General features: G+C 46.2%; 1 protein-coding gene across 2 annotated transcripts in view; it reads right to left on the bottom strand.

Annotated features, from left to right (window-relative positions):
• Positions 1–27423, bottom strand: part of LOC141258338 (uncharacterized) — a 199965-nt gene that overhangs the window by 81864 nt on the left and 90678 nt on the right. For both annotated transcript variants that reach the window (XM_073673345.1, XM_073673344.1), the window contains exon 7: positions 22359–22454. In XM_073673345.1, coding sequence (XP_073529446.1) covers positions 22359–22454 — 96 coding nt within the window. The remainder of the gene's footprint in view (positions 1–22358; positions 22455–27423) is intronic.

The following is a 27423-nucleotide window of genomic DNA, read 5'->3' on the forward strand; positions in this document are numbered from 1 at the left end:
TTTTTGTCTGTTTGTCTTTTTGTGTTCTGCAACAACTTCTGTTTAGGTGGTGTCCCATTTTTATTTGAGTCCTTAGTTCTTTTAGGGACCCCTCCCTTAATTCTATAGGTCTTCGTTCAGACTAGCCGAGGACTAAGGCGGGTCTGTTCACTAGGAACAGGCAGCCCGCTACATCGTAGGGATTCAGCTTAGTCTTACTGTAGGGACAGCTTTCCCCTATCTTTTTTTAGTACATGTTGCAGATCATAACATATACTACACCACACAGGAGAGCTGACAGAACCTCTATATACTACACTACACAGAAGAGCTGACAGATCCTCTATATACTACACCACACAGGAGAACTGACAGATCCTCTATATACTACACCACACAGGAGAACTGACAGATCCTCTATATACTACACCACACAGGAGAACTGACAGATCCTCTATATACTACACCACACAGGAGAGCGGACAGATCCCCTATATACTACACCACACAGGAGAGCTGACAGATCCTCTATATACTACACCACACAGGAGAACTGACAGATCCTCTATATACTACACCACACAGGAGAACTGACAGATCCTCTATGTACTACACCACACAGGAGAGCTGACAGATCCTCTATATACTACACCACACAGGAGAGCTGACAGATCCTCTATATACTACACCACACAGAAGAGCTGACAGAGCCTCTATATACTACACCACACAGGAGAACTGACAGATCCTCTATATACTACACCACACAGGAGAGCTGACAGATCCTCTATATACTACACCACACAGGAGAGCTGACAGATCCTCTATGTACTACACCACACAGGAGAGCTGACAGATCCTCTATGTACTACACCACACAAGAGAGCTGACAGATCCTCTATATAGTACACCACACAGGAGAGCTGACAGAGCCTCTATATACTACACCACACAGGAGAGTTGACAGATCCTCTATATACTACACCACACAGGAGAACTGACAGATCCTCTATATACTACACCACACAGGAGAGCTGACAGATCCTCTATATACTACACCACACAGGAGAGCTGACAGAGCCTCTATATACTACACCACACAGGAGAACTGACAGATCCTCTATATACTACACCACACAGGAGAGCAGACAGATCCTCTATATAGTACACCACACAGGAAAGCTGACAGATACTCTATATACTACACCACACAAGAGAGTTGACAGATCCTCTATATACTACACCACACAGGAGAGCTGACAGATCCTCTATATACTACACCACACAGGAGAGCGCTGACAGATCCTCTATATACTACACCACACAGGAGAGCTGACAGATCCTCTATGTACTACACCACACAGGAGAGCTGACAGATCCTCTATATACTACACCACACAGGATAGCTGACGGATCCTCTGTATACTACACCACACAGGAGAACTGACAGATCCTCTATATACTACACCACACAGGAGAGCTGACAGATCCTCTATATACTTCACCACACAGGAGAGCTGACAGATCCTCTATATACTACACCACACAGGAGAGCTGACAGATTGTCTATATATTACACCACACAGGACAGATCCTATATATACTACACCACACAGGATAGCTGACAGATCCTCTATATACTACACCACACAGGAGAACTGACAGATCCTCTATATACTACACCACACAGGAGAGCTGACAGATCCTCTATATACTACACCACACAGTAGAGCTGACAGATCCCCTATATATTACACCACACAGGAGAGCTGACAGATCCTCTATATACTACACCACACAGGAGACCTGACAGATCCTCTATATACTACACCACACAGGAGAGCTGACAGATCTTCTATGTACTACACCACACAGGAGAGCTGACAGATCCTCTATATACTACACCACACAGGAGAACTGACAGATCCTCTATGTTAGAACCTTGCTCTTAGTTTTTTTCTATTGCTGGTCACATGACCTTGTTGGCCTATTTAGTCCTGCTCCGCCCTTCTGGCTTTGCTGGACTTCATTGTATTACTACTCTTTAGCTAGCCTGTGCTCAGTATCTAACTCTGTTAGTTTGCTTGGTCTACGGACCTCAGTGTTCTATATATTTTGTTTGTTCGTCTGTCTGCTACTATTTCTGTTAGGAGGTGTCCATTTTGCTCCCAGTCCCTAGTTCTTGTAGGGATTCCTTCCCCATATCTATAGGTCTCCGTACAGACTAACTGAGGACTTTAGCAGGTCTGATCGCAGGATCAGGTTCCCTATTACATCGTAGGGATCAAGCTGAGTTCTATCGTAGGGACAGATCTCCTCTCTTTCCTTAGCTCTGGTAGCAGAACATAACAGTAAGTCCAGCCTGCAAATTCTCTAAGGAAAGATTTTTTCTGTTCCATCATGGTGTCGGTTCTGGATTTGGCTAAACGCCTGCAGGGACTCTCTCTGGAGGTGGCCGAGCTCCATCAGCACGTGAGTAACTGTCCTGGAGCACATTTCTTGGAGCCTAAGGTACGTTTGCCTGATTTATTTTTTGGTGAACACCAAGAATTTTTTTCATTTAAAAATGCTTGCTTATTGTATTTTCGTTTGAGACCCAGGTCCTCTGGGGATGAATCCCAGTGCATAGGGTTCATAATGTCACTTTTGCGCAAAGAGCCTCAGGAGTGGGCCTTTTCTTTGCAACCTAGTGATACATGCTTTAGATCAGTGGATAGTTTTTTTTTCTGCTTTGGGGCTATTATATGATGATCCTGACCGTGTCTCATCTGCTGAGACTGAGTTGAGACGTTTGAGACAGGGATCAGGTAATGTGGAAAAATATTGTACTCATTTCCGTCGGTGGTCTACTCAAATAGGGTGGAATGATTCTGCTCTGAAGAGTCTGTTTCTTGCTGGGCTTAGTGAAAGGGTTAAAGACCTGCTAATTGCTTATCCCACACCTGAAGATTTGCAACAGGCTATGCAATTAGCTATACGGGTGGATAGGAGACTGCGTGCAAGGGTTAATGAGAGCAAATCCTCTGCTATGTCAGTTTCTGGTCATGAGAATGTGTGTACTGACAGTGGAGAGCCGATGGAGATTGGAGCGATGGCACCTCGCTCTCAAGAAAAGGACCGCAGATTTTCTGAAGGTTTGTGTTTCTATTGCGGAAATTCTGGTCATTTCATTAAAAGCTGTGTGCTTCGTATGAAGAAAGAAAAAAAAATGGTCAGTCATGCCCGTATTGCCTGTTTAAATTCCAAAGGTGTATTTTTAGCTGCTTCCACTATTGCTCAGGATAAATTAATGGAATTTCGGGTGTTTGTCGATTGTGGGTCTACTCTGAATGTAACTGATGGGGGATTCTTGGAAAAACTCAATTTAAAACCCGAACCTTTGTCATCCCCCATTGCTGTGGTTTCTGTGGATGGCTCCCCTTTGAAGAATGTTACTCTCAAGGTCTGTGAATTTCCTCTCACTATTAATGGTGTTCACCATGAGAAATTGGATTTGGTAGTTTTGAATAACTTGCCTTCTCCGGTGGTGTTGGGATTGCCCTGGTTAAAATTGCACAATCCTGTACTGGATTGGTCTACCAATGAAATTAAATCCTGGAGCCATAAATGTTATGACAAGTGTTGTAACGGGCGTATTGCAGCTGTGGATAGGGGGGAATTGCCTGTTCCTATTCAGGATTTTTGGAGAGTTTTTTCTGAGAAGGAATCGCAGGTTTTGCCTCCCCATAGAGACTATGATTGTACTATTGAATTTGTCCCTAGAGCGACTCTTCCTAAAAGTCGTTTATTTAACCTTACTATTCCTGAGAGAAAGGCTTTGGAGGAATACATACAGACAAGTTTGGCCGCCGGTCACATTAGGCCCTCTAAGTCTCCTGTGGCGGTTGGATTTTTTTTTGTAAAAAAAAAAGATGGCGGTTTACGTCCTTGTCTGGATTTTCGTGAGATTAACAAAATTACTGTACGCAATCCTTACCCACTGCCATTGATTCCTGATCTGTTTAACCAGTTAGTGGGGGCCAAGTGGTTCTCTAAAATTGACCTTCGGGGGGCATACAATCTGTTGCGCATGAAGGAGGGTGACGAATGGAAGACTGCTTTTAACACTCCTGTGGGTCATTTTGAGAATTTGGTTATGCCTTTTGGTCTCACCAATGCTCCAGCATTTTTTCAGAATCTTATTAATGACATCCTTAGACCTTTGATCGGCGGTTGTGTATTTGGATGACATTTTGATTTATTCGCCGGATCTGGAATCTCATTGGCGGAGCGTACGTGAAGTATTACAGTTATTAATTGACAATTCGCTTTTTGCTAAGCTGGAGAAATGTGAGTTCGCTGTACAGAGAATTAGTTTTTTGGGCTACATTATCTCCAGCGAAGGTTTTGAGATGGACCCGGTGAAAGTTCAAGCTGTGCAGGAATGGCCTAGGCCTATTGGTTTGAAATCGATACAGAGGTTTTTGGGTTTCGCCAATTATTATAGAAAATTCATTAAAAATGTTTCTATTATTGTCAAACCTCTGACCGATCTCACCAGGAAAGGTGCTGATGCGGTTCAGTGGACTGCTGAGGCCATTGAAGCTTTTGTGTATCTCAAGGAGAGGTTCACCTCTGCTCCCATCCTTATGCAGCCTGATGTTACTAAGCCGTTTTTGGTTGAGGTTGATGCTTCCTCTGTGGGGGTTGGCGCAGTATTGTCTCAGGATAACGGGGATGGAGTACATCCCTGTGCCTTTTCTTCAAAAATTTTTTCGGAGACTGAACTGAATTACGATATTGGTAATCGGGAATTATTGGCTATTAAACTCGCATTTGAACACTGGCGCCACCTCTTGGAAGGCGCTGAATTTCCCGTTCAGGTTTTTACGGATCATAAAAATCTGATATATCTTGATGCTGCCAAGCGCCTGAATGCCCGTCAGGCTAGGTGGGCACTGTTTTTCTCGCGGTTTAATTTTTCCGTTACTTACATCCCAGGTACTAAGAATGTTAAGGCGGATGCCTTGTCTCGCAGTTTTTCTCCCATAGTCGTGCTGAGAAAGAGGAGAACATTTTACAAGAAGGTGTTGTGATAGCTGCTTTGGACTCCGTTTTGGAAGATGAGATTCTTAAAGCACAGGAGAATGCCCCATCTAACACTCCCCATGGGAGGTTGTTTGTGCCTTGGACCTTTAGGAGAGATTTGTTTGTTGAGTGTCACGAATCTCGGTTGGCAGGTCATCCCGGAATCTCTGAGACCAAGAGACTGGTGGGTCGCAGTTTTTGGTGGCCTGGATGGCAGAAGGAAGTCATTAAGTGGATGCATCAATGTACTATATGTGCTAGATCTAAGTCCTCACATACTCCTGCTGCGGGGTTACTTTGCCCTCTGGAGGTTCCCAGTGCTCCTTGGACACATTTGGCTATGGACTTTATAACTGACCTTCCCCCCTCTGAGGGTTTTACTGTCATCTGGGTGGTCGTGGACCGTTTTAGCATGATGTGTCACTTGGTTCCCTTCGTCAAACTGCCCTGCGCTAAGACTCTCGCTAAGGCCTTTGTCAAGGAAATTGTCAGACTTCATGGCGTTCCTACTGACATTGTTTCTGATAGGGGACCTCAGTTCGTGGCTCGTTTTGGCGCGCCTTTTGTGACAGGTTGGGAGTTCATTTGTCGTTCTCATCCGGATATCATCCTGAATCTAATGGCCAGACAGAAAGGAAAAACCAGGATGTTGAGCAGTTCTTGCGTTGTTTTGTGGCAGACAATCAAGAGGGGTGGTCTGAGTTTCTGCCACTTGCTGAATTTGCTCTGAACAATCATACATCTTCTTCTGCTGGTTGTTCGCCTTTTTTTTGTTGTTCTGGGAGACATCCGTCGTTTGGGTCGTTCTCCAAGTTGGTATCTGCCGTGCCTGAGGAGGAGAATTTTTCCGGCGATTTGGAGAGAGTTTGGACGGATGTGCGTGGTAATCTTCAGGAGGCTAACAGAAAATCTAAAGACTACTTTGATAGGAAACGACAGGAGGTTTTGTTCGCTGTTGGTGACATGGTTTGGTTGTCCTCTAGGAATCTGCGGTTGAGGATTCCTTCTAAGAAATTGGGTCCCAAGTTTGTAGGGCCCTTTAAGGTGCTTCAGGTTGTCAACCAATCTGCTGTTAGGTTGGAGGTTCCTACCTCCTGGAGAATTAATCCGGTGTTTCATGTCTCTCTGTTGAAAAAAGCTGTTATGTCGGATTGTGACGCCTCTGCCTCTGTTCCTCCGGTGGTGGAGGACGGGGAATATGAAATTTCTCGCATCCTTAATTCTAGACGGTATAGAGGTAGTTTGCAGTATCTCGTGGCCTGGAAAGGTTTCGGACCCGAGGATAACTCATGGGTGAGGTCGGATGATGTTTCCGCGTCCAGACTTATCAGAGCGTTTCACAGGAGATTTTCTGATAAGCCTGGTCCTAGGGGATCCGGAGGATCCTCTTAGAAGGGGGGGTACTGTTAGAACCTTGCTCTTAGGTTTTTTCTATTGCTGGTCACATGACCTTGTTGGCCTATTTAGTCCTGCTCCGCCCTTCTGGCTTTGCTGGACTTCATTGTATTACTACTCTTTAGCTAGCCTGTGCTCAGTATCTAACTCTGTTAGTTTGCTTGGTCTTCGGACCTCTGTGTTCTATATATTTTGTTTGTTCGTCTGTCTGCTACTATTTCTGTTAGGAGGTGTCCATTTTGCTCCCAATCCCTAGTACTTGTAGGGATTCCTTCCCCACATCTATAGGTCTCCGTACAGACTAGCTGAGGACTTTAGCAGGTCTGATCGCAGGATCAGGTTCCCTGTTACATCGTAGGGATCAAGCTGAGTTCTATCGTAGGGACAGATCTCCTCTCTTTCCTTAGCTCTGGTAGCAGAACATAACACTCTATATACTACACCACACAGGAGAGCTGACAGATCCTCTATATACTACACCACACAGGAGAGCTGACAGATCCTCTATATACTACACCACACAGGAGAGCTGACAGATCCTCTATATACTACACCACACAGGAGAGAGCTGACATATCCTCTATACACTACACCACACAGGGCAGCTGACAGATCCCTTATATGCTACACCACACAGGAGAACTGATAGATCCTCTATATACTACACCACACAGGAAAGCTGACAGATCCTCTATATACTGCTAGAACCCTCCTGTTTGTTTTTTCTATCTTGTGGTTTGCGGTCATGTGACCATCTGCCTTTATATCCCAGCTCCACCCTTCTGGCTGTGCTGGACTTCAGTGTTCTACTGTCTCTCTAGCCTGGTGCTTCGGTGCCTTACTCTGTCAAGTTCGCTTGGTCCTCTGGGACCTCTAGTACTTTTTGTCTGTTTGTCTTTTTGTGTTCTGCAACAACTTCTGTTTAGGTGGTGTCCCATTTTTATTTGAGTCCTTAGTTCTTTTAGGGACCCCTCCCTTAATTCTATAGGTCTTCGTTCACACTAGCCGAGGACTAAGGCGGGTCTGTTCACTAGGAACAGGCAGCCCGCTACATCGTAGGGATTCAGCTTAGTCTTACTGTAGGGACAGCTTTCCCCTATCTTTTCTTAGTACATGTTGCAGATCATAACATATACTACACCACACAGGAGAGCTGACAGAGCCTCTATATACTACACCACACAGAAGAGTTGACAGAGCCTCTATATACTACACCACACAGGAGAACTGACAGATCCTCTATATACTACACCACACAGGAGAGCAGACAGATCCTCTATATACTACACCACACAGGAAAGCTGACAGATCCTCTATATACTACACCACACAAGAGAGTTGACAGATCCTCTATATACTACACCACACAGGAGAGCTGACAGATCCTCTATATACTACACCACACAGGAGAGAGCGGACAGATCCTTTATATACTACACCACACAGGAGAGCTGACAGATCCTCTATATACTACACCACACAGGAGAGCTGACAGATCCTCTATATGCTACACCACACAGGAGAGCTGACAGATTGTCTATATATTACACCACACAGGACAGATCCTATATATACTACACCACACAGGATAGCTGACAGATCCTCTATATACTACACCACACAGGAGAACTGACAGATCCTCTATATACTACACCACACAGGAGAGCTGACAGATCCGCTATATACTACACCACACAGGAGAGCTGACAGATCCTCTATATACTACACCACACAGGAGAGCTGACAGATCCTCTATATGCTACACCACACAGGAGAGCTGACAGATTGTCTATATATTACACCACACAGGACAGATCCTATATATACTACACCACACAGGATAGCTGACAGATCCTCTATATACTACACCACACAGGAGAACTGACAGATCCTCTATATACTACACCACACAGGATAGCTGACAGATCCTCTATATACTACACCACACAGGAGAACTGACAGATCCTCTATATACTACACCACACAGGAGAGCTGACAGATCCTCTATATACTACACCACACAGTAGAGCTGACAGATCCCCTATATATTACACCACACAGGAGAGCTGACAGATCCTCTATATACTACACCACACAGGAGACCTGACAGATCCTCTATATACTACACCACACAGGAGAGCTGACAGATCCTCTATGTACTACACCACACAGGAGAGCTGACAGATCCTCTATATACTACACCACACAGGAGAACTGACAGATCCTCTATATACTACACCACACAGGAGAGCTGACAGATCCTCTATATGCTACACCACACAGGAGAGCTGACGGATTGTCTATATATTACACCACACAGGACAGATCCTATATATACTACACCACACAGGATAGCTGACAGATCCTCTATATACTACACCACACAGGAGAACTGACAGATCCTCTATATACTACACCACACAGGAGAGCTGACAGATCCTCTATATACTACACCACACAGTAGAGCTGACAGATCCCCTATATATTACACCACACAGGAGAGCTGACAGATCCTCTATATACTACACCACACAGGAGACCTGACAGATCCTCTATATACTACACCACACAGGAGAGCTGACAGATCCTCTATGTACTACACCACACAGGAGAGCTGACAGATCCTCTATATACTACACCGCACAGGAGAACTGACAGATCCTCTATATACTACACCACACAGGAGAGCTGACAGATCCTCTATATACTACACCACACAGGAGAGCCGACAGATCCTCTATATACTACACCACACAGGAGAGCTGACAGATCCTCTATATACTACACCACACAGGAGAGAGCTGACAGATCCTCTATACACTACACCACACAGGGCAGCTGACAGATCCCTTATATGCTACACCACACAGGAGAACTGATAGATCCTCTATATACTACACCACACAGGAAAGCTGACAGATCCTCTATATACTGTTAGAACCCTCCTGTTTGTTTTTTCTATCTTGTGTTTTGCGGTCATGTGACCATCTGCCTTTATATCCCAGCTCTGCCCTTCTGGCTGTGCTGGACTTCAGTGTTCTACTGTTTCTCTAGCCTGGTGCTTCAGTGCCTTACTCTGTCAAGTTCGCTTGGTCCTCTGGGACCTCTAGTACTTTTTGTCTGTTTGTCTTTTTGTGTTCTGCAACAACTTCTGTTTAGGTGGTGTCCCATTTTTGTTCCAGTCCTTAGTTCTTTTAGGGACCCCTCCCTTAATTCTATAGGTCTTCGTTCAGACTAGCCGAGGACTAAGGCGGGTCTGTTCACTAGGAACAGGCAGCCCGCTACATCGTAGGGATTCAGCTTAGTCTTACTGTAGGGACAGCTTTCCCCTATCTTTTCTTAGTACATGTTGCAGATCATAACATATACTACACCACACAGGAGAGTTGACAGAGCCTCTATATACTACACTACACAGAAGAGCTGACAGAGCCTCTATATACTACACCACACAGGAGAACTGACAGATCCTCTATATACTACACCACACAGGAGAGCAGACAGATCCTCTATATAGTACACCACACAGGAAAGCTGACAGATCCTCTATATACTACACCACACAAGAGAGTTGACAGATCCTCTATATACTACACCACACAGGAGAGCTGACAGATCCTCTATATACTACACCACACAGGAGAGAGCTGACAGATCCTCTATATACTACACCACACAGGAGAGCTGACAGATCCTCTATATACTACACCACACAGGAGAGCTGACAGATCCTCTATATGCTACACCACACAGGAGAGCTGACAGATTGTCTATATATTACACCACACAGGACAGATCCTATATATACTACACCACACAGGATAGCTGACAGATCCTCTATATACTACACCACACAGGAGAACTGACAGATCCTCTATATACTACACCACACAGGAGAGCTGACAGATCTTCTATATACTACACCACACAGGAGAGCTGACAGATCCTCTATATACTACACCACACAGGAGAGCTGACAGATCCTCTATATGCTACACCACACAGGAAAGCTGACAGATTGTCTATATATTACACCACACAGGACAGATCCTATATATACTACACCACACAGGATAGCTGACAGATCCTCTATATACTACACCACACAGGAGAACTGACAGATCCTCTATATACTACACCACACAGGAGAGCTGACAGATCCTCTATATACTACACCACACAGTAGAGCTGACAGATCCCCTATATATTACACCACACAGGAGAGCTGACAGATCCTCTATATACTACACCACACAGGAGACCTGACAGACCCTCTATATACTACACCACACAGGAGAGCTGACAGATCCCCTATATATTACACCACACAGGAGAGCTGACAGATCCTCTATATACTACACCACACAGGAGACCTGACAGACCCTCTATATACTACACCACACAGGAGAGCTGACAGATCCTCTATGTACTACACCACACAGGAGAGCTGATAGATCCTCTATATGCTACACCACACAGGAGAGCTGACAGATTGTCTATATATTACACCACACAGGACAGATCCTATATATACTACACCACACAGGATAGCTGACAGATCCTCTATATACTACACCACACAGGAGAACTGACAGATCCTCTATATACTACACCACACAGGAGAGTTGACAGATCCTCTATATACTACACCACACAGTAGAGCTGACAGATCCCCTATATATTACACCACACAGGAGAGCTGACAGATCCTCTATATACTTGTCACGGGTGTGTCGCCACGAAGATCGTCACGATTACACAGCCTGACTTCTCGCAGCTGAGTTTTTGGTGTTTTGTGTTTTTCGGCAGTGAGGGAGTTAATTCTCTCTCTCTCTGTGCTAGACGAGGTCCAGCCTCGCCCAGCTGCAATTAATGCTGCTGTAGTGAGACTCCTTCAAATGCCTGCCGGTCTGTTAGGGAAGTGTCGGTGAAAGCATTTCATGCAGACTAACAGAGCGGATCGTGGTATTTGGAGTTTCAGAGATAAGTGTATTCGGAGAGTTTTTTCCCTTCCTCGCTTTATCATTTATCTCCTTTCCCGTTGGTGTTCCCTCTGTTGTAGTTGTGTAGTTTTTGTATGCAAGGTGGTTTTGGTTTTTCCCTTGTACTGTCTCGTTCGTCTAAGTACTGTGTGTGGGCATATTATTACTTGTCCCCTTTTGTTGTGATTGGGGTCCTTCTCAGGACTAGATTACTTAGGTGCAGGGATCCTCAGGAGGTAGGGGTTATGCTGGCGGCCTGGACCTCTGTACCTTTAACAGTACCTCCAGGTTGAGGGATTAGTCAGGGCCCCAGCTTAGGGTCAGCTTAGGCCCCCTACCTCCAGTATACAGAGACAGCGTGACAATACTACACCACACAGGAGACCTGACAGATCCTCTATATACTACACCACACAGGAGAGCTGACAGATCCTCTATGTACTACACCACACAGGAGAGCTGACAGATCCTCTATATACTACACCACACAGGAGAACTGACAGATCCTCTATATACTACACCACACAGGAGAGCTGACAGATCCTCTATATACTACACCACACAGGAGAGCTGACAGATCCTCTATATACTACACCACACAGGAGAGCTGACAGATCCTCTATATACTACACTACACAGGAGAGCTGACAGATCCTCTATGTACTACACCACACAGGAGAGCTGACAGATCCTCTATATACTACACCACACAGGAGAGCTGGCAGATCCTCTATATAGTACACCACACAGGAGAGCTGACAGATCCTCTATATACTACACCACACAGGAGAGCTGACAGATCCTCTATATATTACACAACACAGGAGAGCTGACAGATCCTCTATATAGTACACCACACAGGAGACCTGACAGACCCTCTATATACTACACCACACAGGAGAGCTGACAGATCCCCTATATATTACACCACACAGGAGAGCTGACAGATCCTCTATATACTACACCACACAGGAGACCTGACAGACCCTCTATATACTACACCACACAGGAGAGCTGACAGATCCTCTATGTACTACACCACACAGGAGAGCTGATAGTTCCTCTAAATGCTACACCACACAGGAGAGCTGACAGATTGTCTATATATTACACCACACAGGACAGATCCTATATATACTACACCACACAGGATAGCTGACAGATCCTCTATATACTACACCACACAGGAGAACTGACAGATCCTCTATATACTACACCACACAGGAGAGTTGACAGATCCTCTATATACTACACCACACAGTAGAGCTGACAGATCCCCTATATATTACACCACACAGGAGAGCTGACAGATCCTCTATATACTTGTCACGGGTGTGTCGCCACGAAGATCGTCACGATTACACAGCCTGACTTCTCGCAGCTGAGTTTTTGGTGTTTTGTGTTTTTCGGCAGTGAGGGAGTTAATTCTCTCTCTCTCTGTGCTAGACGAGGTCCAGCCTCGCCCAGCTGCAATCAATGCTGCTGTAGTGAGACTCCTTCAAATGCCTGCCGGTCTGTTAGGGAAGTGTCGGTGAAAGCATTTCATGCAGACTAACAGAGCGGATCGTGGTATTTGGAGTTTCAGAGATAAGTGTATTCGGAGAGTTTTTTCCCTTCCTCGCTTTATCATTTATCTCCTTTCCCGTTGGTGTTCCCTCTGTTGTAGTTGTGTAGCTTTTGTATGCAAGGTGGTTTTGGTTTTTCCCTTGTACTGTCTCGTTCGTCTAAGTACTGTGTGTGGGCATATTATTACTTGTCCCCTTTTGTTGTGATTGGGGTCCTTCTCAGGACTAGATTACTTAGGTGCAGGGATCCTCAGGAGGTAGGGGTTATGCTGGCGGCCTGGACCTCTGTACCTTTAACAGTACCTCCAGGTTGAGGGATTAGTCAGGGCCCCAGCTTAGGGTCAGCTTAGGCCCCCTACCTCCAGTATACAGAGACAGCGTGACAATACTACACCACACAGGAGACCTGACAGATCCTCTATATACTACACCACACAGGAGAGCTGACAGATCCTCTATGTACTACACCACACAGGAGAGCTGACAGATCCTCTATATACTACACCACACAGGAGAACTGACAGATCCTCTATATACTACACCACACAGGAGAGCTGACAGATCCTCTATATACTACACCACACAGGAGAGCTGACAGATCCTCTATATACTACACCACACAGGAGAGCTGACAGATCCTCTATATACTACACTACACAGGAGAGCTGACAGATCCTCTATGTACTACACCACACAGGAGAGCTGACAGATCCTCTATATACTACACCACACAGGAGAGCTGGCAGATCCTCTATATAGTACACCACACAGGAGAGCTGACAGATCCTCTATATACTACACCACACAGGAGAGCTGACAGATCCTCTATATATTACACAACACAGGAGAGCTGACAGATCCTCTATATGCTACACCACACAGGAGAGCTGACAGATCCTCTATGTACTACACCACACAGGAGAGCTGACAGATCCTCTATATAGTACATCACACAGGAGAGCTGACAGATCCTCCGTATACTACACCACACAGGAGAGCTGACAGATCCTCTACATTACACTACACTACACTACATTTAACTGTATCGGCATGCACAGCGCCACAGCATTGCTGCATATTGTTATGAACTGCTACAAGCACTAAGGAAAGATAGGAAAACTGTCCCTACAATAGGACTAAGCTGATTCCCTACGATGCAGCGGTGGACCTGTTCCTTGTGAACAGACCCGCCTAAGTCCTCGGCTAGTCTGAACGCAGACCTATAGATATAAGGGAGGGGTCCCTACAAGAACTAAGGACTGGGATATAGTAGGACACCTCCTAGGAGAAATTGTAGCAGAGCAAAGACAAACAAACAAAAAGTACTAGTGGTCCAAAGACCAAGCAAACTACAGTTAGGTACAAGGCACCTGGCTAGCTTAAGAGCAAATGTAACACTGAAGTCCAGCAAGTCCAGAAGGGCGGAGCTGGATTATATAGGCAGAAAGTCATGTGACCAACAAAATATAAAAAGAACTGACAGGAGGGTTCTAACAGTACCCCCTCTTCTATGAGGATCCTCCGGATCCTCCAGGCCCAGGTCTATCAGGAAACCTCCTGTGAAACGCTCTGATAAGTCTAGGAGCAGAGACATCATCCGCCTTTACCCAGGAGTTATCCTCGGGATGAAACCTTTCCAAGCGACGAGATAGTGCAATCTCCCTCTATGCCATCTAGAATTAAGAATGCGAGAAATTTCATATTCACCGTCTTCCACCACCGGAGGAACAGAGACAGTGGCGTCCCTATCCGAAACCTCCGCTTTTTTCAATAAGGAAACATGAAACACCGGATTAATCTTCCAGGAGGTGGGAACCTCCAACCTAACAGCAGATTGGTTAACTACCTGAAGTACCTTAAACGGCCCTACAAATTTCGGGCCCAATTTCTTAGAAGGAATCCTCAACCGCAGATTCTTAGAGGACAACCAAACCATGTCACCAACCGTAAACAAAACCTCTTGACGTTTCCTGTCAAAGTACCTCTTAGATTTTTCGTTAGTCTCTTGAAGGTTACAACATACATCAGTCCAAACTCTCTCCAAATCACCGGAAAAATTCTCCTCCTCCGGCACAGCCGATACCAATTTGGAGAATGACCCAAACGACGGATGTCTCCCAGTACAACAAAAAAAAGGATAACACCCAGCAGAAGAGGATGTATGGTTGTTAAGAGCAAATTCAGCAAGTGGCAGAAACTCAGACCACCCCTCTTGATTGTCAGCCACAAAACAACGTAAAAACTGTTCAACATCCTGGTTCTTTCTTTCTGTCTGTCCATTAGACTCAGGATGATATCCAGATGAAAATGACAAATGAACTCCCAACCTGTCACAAAAGGCACGCCAAAAACGAGCCACAAACTGAGGTCCCTTATCGGAAACAATGTCGGTAGGAACGCCATGGAGTCTGACAATTTCCTTAACAAAAGCCTTAGCGAGTGTCTTAGCGCAGGGCAGTTTGATGAAAAGAACCAAGTGACACATCTTGCTAAAACGGTCCACGACCACCCTGATGACAGTGAAACCCTCAGAGGCAGGAAGGTCAGTAATAAAATCCATAGCAAGATGCGTCCAAGGTGCACTAGGAACCTCCAGAGGGTAAAGCAACCCCGCAGCAGGAGCATGTGAAGACTTCTGCCACCCAGGCCACCAAAAACTGCGACCTACAAGTCTCTTAGTCTCAGAAATTCCTGGATGACCTGCCAACCGAGACTCATGACACTCCACAAACAAATCTCTCCTAAAGTTCCTAGGCACAAACAACCTCCCATGGGGAGTGTTAGACGGGGCATCCTCCTGGGCTTTCAGAATCCCATCTTCCAAAACGGAGTCCAATGCTGCTATCACAACACCTTCCTGTAAAATGCTCTCCTCCTCCTCGGTACCAACCATGGGAGAAAAGCTGCGAGATAAAGCATCAGCTTTTACATTCTTGGTACCCGGGATGTAAGTAACAGAAAAATTAAACCGCGAAAAAAAAAGTGCCCACCAAGCCTGACGGGCATTCAAGCGCTTGGCAGCATCAAGATAGATCAGATTCTTATGATCAGTGAAAACCTGAATGGGAAATTCAGCACCTTCCAAGAGATGACGCCAATGTTCAAATGCGAGTTTAATAGCCAGCAATTCCCGATTACCAACATCGTAATTAAGTTCGGTCTCAGAAAATTTTTTTGAAAAAAAGGCACAGGGATGTACTCCATCCTTGTTTTCCTGAGACAAAACAGCCCCGACCCCCACCGAAGAAGCATCAACCTCGACCAAAAAAGGCTTGGTCTCATCAGGCTGCATAAGGATGGGGGCAGAACTGAACCTCTCCTTGAGATACACAAAAGCTTCAATGGCCTCCGTAGTCCACTGAACCATATTCGCACCTTTCCTGGTGAGATCGGTCAGCGGCTTAACAATTATAGAAAAATTCTTAATGAATTTCCTGTAATAATTGGCGAAACCCAAAAATCTCTGTATCGATTTCAAACCAATAGGCCTAGGCCATTCCTGCACCGCCTGAACCTTCACCGGGTCCATCTCAAAGCCCTCGCTGGAGATAATGTAGCCCAAAAAACTAATTCTCTGCACAGCGAACTCACATTTCTCCAGCTTAGCAAAAAGCGAATTGTCACTTAACAACTGCAATACCTCACGTATGCTCTGCCAATGAGACTCCAGATCCGGCGAATAAATCAAAATGTCATCCAAATACACCACCACATTCTTACCAATCAACGGTCTTAGAATGTCATTAATAAGGTTCTGAAAAAACGCTGGTGCATTGGTAAGACCAAAAGGCATAACCAGATTCTCAAAATGACCCACCGGAGTGTTAAAAGCAGTTTTCCATTCATCACCTTCCTTCATACGTAACAAATTGTATGCCCCCTGGAGATCAATTTTAGAGAACCACTTGGCCCCCACTAACTGGTTGAACAAGTCAGGAATTAATGGCATTGGGTAGGAATTGCGTAATTTTATTAATTTCGCGAAAGTCCAGACATGGACGTAAACCGCCATCCTTTTTTTTTTACAAAAAAAAATCCAACAGCCACAGGAGACTTAGAAGGTCTAATGTGACCGGCGGCCAAGCTTGTCTGTATGTATTCCTCCAAGGCCTTTCTCTCAGGGATAGTCAGATTAAATAAGCGACTCTTGGGAAGAGTAGCTCCAGGAACAAACTCAATGGTGCAATCATAGTCCCTATGAGGAGGCAAAACTTGCGACTCCTCCTCAGAAAAAACCTTCCAAAAATCCTGAATAGGTACAGGAAATTCCCCTCTTTCCACAGCAGCAATGCGACCGTTACAACATTTATCATGACACTTAGGACTCCAAGACTTAATTTCATGGGTAGACCAGTCCAGTACAGGATTGTGCAATTTTAACCAAGGTAATCCCAAAACCACTGGAGAAGGCAAATTATTTAATACCGCCAAATCCAAATTCTCTTGAATACCATTAATGGTGAGGGGAAATTCAAAAACCTTGTGAGTAATACATTTCAAGGGAGAGCCATCAACAGCAACCACAGAAATAGGAGATGACAAAAGTTTGGATTCTAATTAAAATTTTTCCAAAAATCCGTTATCAATCACATTGAGTGTAGAACCACAATCCACAAATACCCGAAATTCAATCAACTCCTCCTGGAATGAGGTGCTTCCAGAAAGAAATACTCCTTTTGAGTTTAAACAAGCTATACGGGCGTAACTGACCTCTTTTTTTTTTTTCTTTGTTCAAACGAAGCACACAGTTCCTAATAAAGTGGTCAGATTTACCGCAATAAAAACACAATCCCTTAGCAAACCTGCGGTCTATTTCCTGAGAGTGGGGTGACATCGCCCCAATCTCCATCGGTTCTCCACCTTCCGAGCAGACCCTCTGAAAACTAGGAGCTGCCATAGCAGTAGATTTCTCCTCATTAATCCTAGCACGCAGTCTCCTGTCCACACGTATAGCTAATTGCATTGCCTCCTGCAAGGTTCCAGGTTTTGGGCAGGCAATCAGCAGATCCTTAACCCTTTCACCTAGACCAGCAAGAAACAGACATTTTAATGCTGAGTCATTCCATTCCACTTCGGCCGACCATCTTCTGAAGTATGTACAATAATTTTCCACATCACCTGATCCCTGCTTCAAACGTCTTAATTCCGTTTCAGCAGATGAGACTCGATCAGGATCATCATACAACAACCCCATAGCAGAAAAAAAATCTTCCACAGATCTAAAACACGGATCATTAGGTTGTAGAGAAAAGGCCCATCCCTGTGGTTCTTTACGCAAAAGTGACATTATAAACCCAATGCGCTGTGATTCATTCCCCGAGGATCTGGGTCTTAAACGAAAATATAATAAATAAGCGTTTTTAAAGGAAAAAAAATCTTGCTGTTTACCATAAAAAAAATCTGGCAGTCCTACCTTCAGTTCGACAAAATGCGCTCCAGGACAGCTACTCACGTGTTGCTGGAGCTCGGCCACCTCCAAAGACAGTCCCTGCAGGCGTTGAGCCAACTCCTGAACCGACACCATGCTGAATCTTGATTACTTTCCTTAGAGTGTTTTATTTTGGGCTGGACTTACTGTTATGAACTGCTACAAGCACTAAGGAAAGATAGGAAAACTGTCCCTACAATAGGACTAAGCTGATTCCCTACGATGCAGCGGGGGACCTGTTCCTTGTGAACAGACCCGCCTAAGTCCTCGGCTAGTCTGAACGCAGAACTATAGATATAAGGGAGGGGTCCCTACAAGAACTAAGGACTGGGATATAGTAGGACACCTCCTAGCAGAAATTGTAGCAGAGCAAAGACAAACAAACTACAGAGTTAGGTACAAGGCACCTGGCTAGCTTAAGAGTAAATGTAACACTGAAGTCCAGCAAGGCCAGAAGGGCGGAGCTGGATTATATAGGCAGAAAGTCATGTGACCAACAAAATAGAAAAAGAACTAACAGGAGGGTTCTAACACATATAGCATAAATCACAGGCTCCTTTGAAGCCCGGCCACAGGAAGGGTTTCAAAGTAGCTCAAAGTAGCTCTGTACTGACAGGCACAGGGGTCATCAACAGACCCCTGGCTGTCATGATAACCCATCGGCCTCTCACAATCACGTCACAGGCGAGAGAATGATGCGCACGCATGGCGGTGTGTGTTAAATACAACTGTACGAGATTGACAGTGGCATTTAACATTCGCCATACATGAAAGACCTATGTCGTAAAGGGGTTAAAACCTAAGGGTCCCCTCCTCCACTGTGTCACCTCTAATTTCCTGTTGGCCCCCTCACCCACTGCGTCACCAAATTTATTGTGGGGCTGCTCAGAGGGGGGTAAGGAGGCCCACAGTAAAATAGAGGTGATTGACACAGTGGGGGAGGGGGCTAACGGGAAATTAGAGGTGAATCAGTGGGGGAGGGGCCCACAGGAAATTTGAGGTGAATCAGTGGGGGAGGGGGCCCATAAGACATTAAAAGTGAAACAGTGAGTGAGTGGAAATTAGAAATTTCCTGTGGGCTCCCTCCCCTGTGCCACCTTTAGATTGCATGAGGGCAGCTGGAGAAATAGCCAGGCTGCAGGAATCATATGTTTACTTAGGCTGTGTGCCCACAATGCATTTTTTAAGCGTTTCCGCAGCGGCAAAAACGCTGCAGAAACGCTTAAAAAACGCATGTTAGAAGGCCTGCCATGGTCCCCAATGATAATCCGCATGCGCTGTGCACATGCTGCGGAAATTTCCACTGTGGATTATCATTGCGGAAAAAAACGCAGCACTACCAATTATTTTGCGGAAGTGCTACGTTTTTGCCGCCATTGACTTGCATTGGAATGCATGGATTCCGCATCACTGGATCTGTAGATGCGCATTCCACGAGTTTCAATGTGCGGATGGTACCTGGGTCTGGAGGACAGGAGACTCTCCTCCGGACCCGGGTAAACCTGTGTATAGAACCTGTGAAAAAAAGAATAAAATAAAAAATAAATGTTATATTTACAGTACCTTCTAATGGCCCACGGTGCGCTTGTCTTGGCTTGCCGGCAGATCGCGGTGGACTGAAGGACCTGCGCTGACGTCATAGTCATGTGACGGCAGGTCCTTCAGTGTACCAATGTGGCGCCCCTGAGGGTTCAGTCGCCACAGAGGTACTGCACCTCACCCAGAGGTGTGGCATCTCCTTCTCTCAGGTAAGGATGGAGTACTGCCCGGGACCCCAACACCTGCACTCAACACTACACTACTCCAGGCCGGCTGGAAGGGCATTATGCACTTCTTTTGCTGCCCTGTCCCTGGCTGGAGTGGGGGGAACCAAAAGTGAGGTGGAACCAGTAGTGGGTGTGGGTGGAGGATGCAGACCAGGCGAGCACTTGAATAGGAGGTATATATAAAGGGAAGCCATCTTAGAGTAGTCAGTCAGTCAGTGGAGAGTCAGAGGAGCAGGGGCTCTGCAGGAGCTCTGCTTGGGAGGCAGGCTCGGCCTGTCATGCCCCAGGCTGAGAGAGGAGTGGGAGCAAGGGAGGAATGCTCCAGGAACTGGAGGGATCCCAGGGGGTACGGTGAGTGCAGGACGGCACCCGTACGCCCGAATCTGCCAGGTGTCAGAGGGATCAGGCCACAAGAATGGAACCGGTCCCTGGACTAGCCGAGTTACTTCAGGTCTCGGCTGGAAAACCGGAGGCTTCTGCACTTTCAGGGTGCAGTTGCCGCAACCGCACCTACGCCGCCGTGAAGGGCACCAAGCAAGGTCCGGGAACTTCAAGTTGCCCAGAGGGATCTCAAGGTACCCGATAGGGACTTTGTGTGGCGGGGCGCAGGGCAGGAGGGAGAAGACCCAGCGCGGGAAGTCGGCTAAGAGAGGAACATACAGAAAGGGGGTCCCGTTAAGTGCTCTTGAGATACTTGGGAGAGTGCTGAACCCCTGCCTGGTAAACGCAGCGCGACGTGGGAGACTATCAGCTGTATAGTGCCACCTGAGGAACCTAAAGAACTGTGAGTAAACTCGGATGACTGTACCCCACTGTTTCTGTCAGTTATTTCTACCACGCCATCGCTCCTGCACTACAGCGCCCAGCATCACCATCTGCACCTACACTGCCCTGGAGCTGTGCTCTGCCTGTGGAGAGCCGCACCAACCCAGCTGCCCTAACATCTGCTCCAGAGGTCTGCAGCAGCGCCGGTACCCATTACCGGGAACCACAGGTGGCGTCCCGAGGCAAAACTGTTATTCATCACTTCAAGTAACAAACCCCTTTTAAAGAGTGACCCCAGGGTAAGGGCCCGGGAGCCGACCGCCGTGACATGCCAAGAAGGTAAAGGCCCGGGTACCTAGTCCCCCATATCCCCCTGGGTGAGTCACCGCGATCTGCCGGTAGCCAGGACGGAGCGAAGCAAGACTGTGGGGGCCATCGGAAGGTAAGTATAGATTTATTTTTTTATTTTTAACCATTCTTTACGGTCACACTATATAAATCCATGCCGTTTGCATGGATTTATATAGTGTGACAAAGTTGACAAGCACTTTCCAAGTGATGCTAAAATCGCTTGTAAAGCGCTTGATAACCCGCATGCGGAAATGCATGTGAAGAACGCTTCACATCCGCTTGTCCCTGGCAGGAAAAACGCATGTAAAATCCGCATGTACAATCCGCATGTACAATCCGCATGTACAATCCACATGTACAATCCACATGTACAATCCGCATGTACAATCCGCATGCATTTTTTTCTGGCAGGAAGATGCAGAAACGCTCAGGAAAAATCCGGAGCATTTCTGCATCGTGGGCACATAGCCTTACAGTCAGCCATCAGACTCCCTCTGCTCCTCTATACAATACACGACTGTGCTTCCTGGGCAGGACATTGACCAATCACAGCACAGCTCCTATCCAGAGCTGTGCTGTGAGGTCACACAAAGAAACCTAATGGTGATTGGCTGCACTTGAGGTACGGCACTCACCACGCTCTTGGCAGGTCACATCACTTGTGCAGCCTGCCCTTAGGTGCTGGCTATTAGCATGCACGGCAGGGCAGGCACTAATGAAGGAGGCAGGAGCTGGGGCTGGGGGCGGCCCGGGCCCACCGGAGGATTCTCCGGTGTCCCGGTGCCCCAGTCCGACCCTGCCTATAAGTCTCCTTATTCTATCTTAGCACTATCCACACAGCGAAACGTTCTCCCTTATTACAGTACAGTGTATGATCATGGTCTTAGCAGTACCCCTCAGTGAAAAAAAAAAACATATCACAGTACTGCCAAGACCATGATCATACACTGATAACACCTGAAACACTCCTATATAATTCAGATTTTTTTACTGTAGCACAGTGACTACACCATGATAAAATGTAGCATGGGGAAAAAAAAAAACAGTTGCTTTTTGTAACCTTTTCATTGCGTAATTCAGCTATCACCGGTAAACGTCTTTTTTTCAGTCTTTCCACTTCAGCTTTTGTGTTCTCTAGTTGTTTGATAATTTCAGCCTGTAAAGTAATAGAAAGACAGAATAACACTTTGCAATACAATAATTCAGATGCTTCTCACAAAATTAGAATATCATCAAAAAGTAAATTTATTTCAGTTCTTCAATACAAAAAGTGAAACTCATACACTGCTCAAAAAAATAAAGGGAACACTCAAATAACACATCCTAGATCTGAATGAATGAAATATTCTCATTGAATACTTTGTTCTGTACAAAGTTGAATGTGCTGACAACAAAATTACACAAAAATCATCAATGGAAATCAAAATTATTAACCAATGGAGGCCTGGATTTGGAGTCACCCCCAAAATTAAAGTGGAAAAACACACTACAGGCTGATCCAACTTTGATGTAATGTCCTTAAAACAAGTCAAAATGAGGCTCAGTATTGTGTGTGGCCTCCACGTGTCTGTATGTCCTCCCTACAATGCCTGGGCATGCTCCTGATGAGGTTGCGGATGGTCTCCTGTGGGATCTCCTACCAGACCTGGACTAAAGCATCCGCCAACTCCTGGACAGTCTGTGGTGCAACGTGACGTTGGTGGATGGAGCGAGACATGATGTCCCAGATGTGCTCAATCAGATTCAGGTCTGGGGAACGGGCGGGCCAGTCCATAGCTTCAATGCCTTCATCTTGCAGGAACTGCTGACACACTCCAGCCACATGAGGTCTGGCATTGTCCTGCATTAGGAGGAACCCAGGGCCAAACGCATCAGCATATGGTCTCACAAGGGGTCTGAGGATCTCATCTCGGTACCTAATGGCAGTCAGGCTACCTCTGGCAAGCACATGGAGGGATGTGCGGCCCTCCAAAGAAATGCCACCCCACACCATTACTGACTCACTGCCAAATTGGTTATGCTGAAGGATGTTGCAGGCTGCAGATCACTCTCCACGGCATCTCCAGACTCCATCATGTCTGTCACATGTGCTCAGTGTGAACCTGCTTTCATCTGTGAAGAGCACAGGGCCCCAGTGGCGACTTTGCCAATCCTGGTGTTCTGTGGCAAATGCCAAGCGTCCTGCACGGTGTTGGGCTGTGAGCACAACCCCCATCTGTGGACGTCGGGCCCTCATACCACCCTCATGGAGTCGGTTTCCAACCATTTGTGCAGACACATGCACATTTGTGGCCTGCTGCAGGTCATTTTGCAGGGCTCTGGCAGTGCTCCTCTTGTCCCTCCTTGCACAAAGGCGGAGGTAGCGGTCCCGCTGCTGGGTTGTTGCCCTCCTACGGCCCCCTCCACGTCTCCTGGTGTACTGGCTTGTCTCGTGGTAGCGCCTCCAGCCTCTGGACACTACGCTGACAGACACAGCAAACCTTCTTGCCACAGCTCGCATTGATGTGCCATCCTGGATGAGCTGCACTACCTGAGCAACTTCTGTGGGTTGTAGAGTCCGTCTCATGCTACCACGAGTGTGAAAGCACAACCAACATTCAAAAGTGACCAAAACATCAGCCAGAAAGCATTGGTACTGAGATGTGGTCTGTGGTCCCCACCTGCAGAACCACTCCTTTATTGAGGGTGTCTTGATAACTGCCAATAATTTCCATCTATTGTCTATTTCATTTGCACAATAGCATGTGAAATTGATTGTCAATCAGTGTTGCTTCCTAAGTGGACAGTTTGATTTCACAGAAGTTTGATTTACTTGGTTATATTCTGTTGTTTAAGTGTTCCCTTTATTTTTTTGAGCAGTGTATATTGTATAGAGTCATTACAAACAGAGTGATCTATTTCAAGTGTTTATTTCTGTTAATGTTGATTATTACGGCTTACAGCCAATGACAACTCAAAAGTCATTATCTCAGTAAATTAGAATAATTAACAAAAAACACTTCCTAAGCGTTTAAAAAGGTCCCTTGGTCTGTTTCAGTAGGCTCCACAATCATGGGGAAGACTGCTGACTTGACAGATGTCCTGAAGGCAGTCATTGACACACTCCACAAGGAGGGTAAGACACAAAAGGTCATTGCTAAAGAAGCTGACTGTGAACAGAGTGCTGTATCCAAGCATATTAATGGAAAGTTGAGAGGAAGGAAAAAGTGTGGTAGAAAAAGGTGCATAAGCAACCGGGATAAAAGCAGCCTAGAAAGGATTGTTAAGAAAAGGCCATTCAAAAATTTGGGGGAGATTCACAAGGAGTGGACTGCTGCTGGAGTCATTGCTGCAAGAGCCACCATACACAGACGCAAATGTATCCAGGACATGGTCTACAAGTATCGCATTCCTTGAGTCAAGCCACGCATGACCAATAGACAACGCCAGAAGCGCCTTACCTGTGCCGAGGAGAAAAACACCAGTACCAAGGTGTTCTTTTCAGATGAAAGTAAATTTTGCATTTCATTTGGAAATCAAGGTCCCAGAATCTGGAGGAAGAGTGGAGAGGCACACAATCCAAGCTGCTTGGGGTCTAGTGTGAATTTTCACAATCGGTGATGGTTTGGGGAGCCTTGTTATCTGCTGGTGTAGGTCCACTGTGTTTTATCAAGACCAAAGTCAGCGCAGCCATCTACCAGAGAATTTTAGAGCACTTCATGCTTCCCTCTGCCGACAAGCTTTTTGGAGATAAAAATTTCATTCTCCAGCAGGACTTGCCACCTGTCCACACTGCCAAAAGTACCAACACCTGGTTTAAAAACAACAGTATCACTGTGCTTGATTGGCCAGCAAACTCGCCTGACCTTAACCCCATAGAGAATCTATGGGGTATTGTCAAGCGGAAGATGAGAGACACCAGACCCAACAATGCAGATGAGCTGATGGCTGCAATCAAAGCAACCTGGGCTTCCATAACACCTCAGCAGTGCCACAGACTGATCGCCTCCATGCCACGCCGCATTGATGCAGTAATTGATGCAAAAGGAGCCCCGACCAAGTATTGAGTGCATTTACTGAACATACATTTCAGTAGGCCAAGATTTTGGATTTTAAAATAATTTTTCAAGCTGGTGTTATAAAGTATTCTAATTTACTGAGATAATAACTTTTGTGTTTTGATTGGCTGTAAGCCATAATCATCAACATTAACAGGATGAGGGATGGGGTGCCATGCATGCCAGGATTGGGGGATGAGGGGTGCCATGCATACCAGGATTGGGGATGAGGGGTACCATACATACCAGGATGAGGGATGGGGTGCCATGCATACCAGGATTGGGGGATGAAGGGTGCCATGCATACCAGGATTGGGGGATGAGGGGTGCCATACATACCAGGATGAGGGATGGGGTGCCATGCATACCAGGATTGGGGGATGAAGGGTGCCATGCATACCAGGATTGGGGATGAGGGGTGCCATGCATACCAGGATTGGGGATGAGGGGTGCCATGCATACCAGGATTGGGGATTAGAGGTGCCATGCATACCAGGATTGGGGATGAGGGGTACCATACATACCAGGATAGGGATGAGGGGTACCATACATACCAGGATAGGGATGAGGGGTACCATACATACCTGGATTGGGTTGAAGGGTACCATGCATACCAGGATAGGGATGAGGGGTACCATACATACCAGAATGAGGGGTGGGGTGGCATGCATACCAGGACTGGGAGATGAGGAGTGCCATGCATACCAGGATGAGGGTGAGGGGGCCATACATACCAGGATTGGGGAAGAGGGTGCCATGCATACCAGGATTGGGATGAGGGGTGCCATGCATACCAGGATTGGGGATGAGGGGGCCATGCATACCAGGATGAGGGATGGGGTGCCATTCATACCAGGATTGGGATAAGGGGTGCCATGCATACCAACATTGGGGATGAGGGGTGCCATGCATACCAGAATAGGATGGGGGCAGCACATAACAGGATGGGGGAACAGGATTGGGTAGCACAAATACCAGGATTGGGGGGTCAGCACAAATACCAGGATGGGGGGGCAGCACAAATACCAGGATGGGGGGGCAGCACATAACAGGATGGGGGCGCAAAATGGGGACAGTACATAACAGGATGGGGGCAGCACATAACAGGATGGGGGACCATATACCAATAAAAATGCTCGCCACCCGGGCATAGAACGGGTTCAATAGCTAGTAATAAATATAATGCAAAGCATAGTCCTCAGTGTTTTTCTCCACAAACTGAGCCAGAATTATTCCACATTTATCTTATTTAATTTCCTTCTTCAATTGAATTAGTATTAGTATGCACACATGAAAAAATCCTCCAACCTTTTTTTTCTCCTACAATTTCTGATTTACCTTTTTACTATTGCTCAATACTTCTTGGAGGGTTATTCCCTCCCCTAAAAAAAAAAAAAAAAAAAAAAAAAATGGTATCCCTGTTGGTTACCCCCAGCAATCCCAAGGTAGAAGTTTTGGAAGCCCAAGAACAAGGCTCTACAGCTCGATTCTAAATGGAACAGAGGCGGATATACTCGGCCTCCCCTCCATTTATTGCCAATAGGCCTGCTGATTACAACGCTCCTCTTTTTCTTACAGATCCATAGATAATGAATGGAGCAGAGGTCGAGCATTCGCACCTCCACTCCATTTAAGATGGGGCTGCAATTCTTGCAATCACCTGTGGGTCCCAAGTGAGACCCCTTGCAACCTGTAAATTATCCTCTATCTTACGGGTCAGGGATAACTTTTTTTGGGGAAAAATAACCTGCTGTCACATCTCCACAAGGCCTTGCTTCTGCGACGTCTGTTTCTGTCACCCGGCGCCGCCGTATTCATTCTTCAGGTGGCGATCGTGAAAGAAGAAATGTCGGAACCAGAAGCTCTGGACGGTGCAGGCTAAGTCCAGACACTGAGATTAGGGTCGCTGCAGTGCCGTCTGACACATGCAGTGCCATTCTGTCTGGCAGTATGAGTGTGTGTGCTGTTCAGCTAAAGTTATCAGCTCCCTGCTCCAGACAATTGGAGAGCACCTGTCTCCATACTGATGAAGGCTATCCCGGGGCATGGGGCTCCTTCCCTATCCCTCAAGCTAAGAGGCGCCCTAGT

This window comes from Phyllobates terribilis, unplaced genomic scaffold (genome assembly GCF_046119375.1).
Source record: "Phyllobates terribilis strain yellow unplaced genomic scaffold, ASM4611937v1 Scaffold_3__8_contigs__length_932513732, whole genome shotgun sequence".
NCBI lineage: Eukaryota > Metazoa > Chordata > Amphibia > Anura > Dendrobatidae > Phyllobates > Phyllobates terribilis.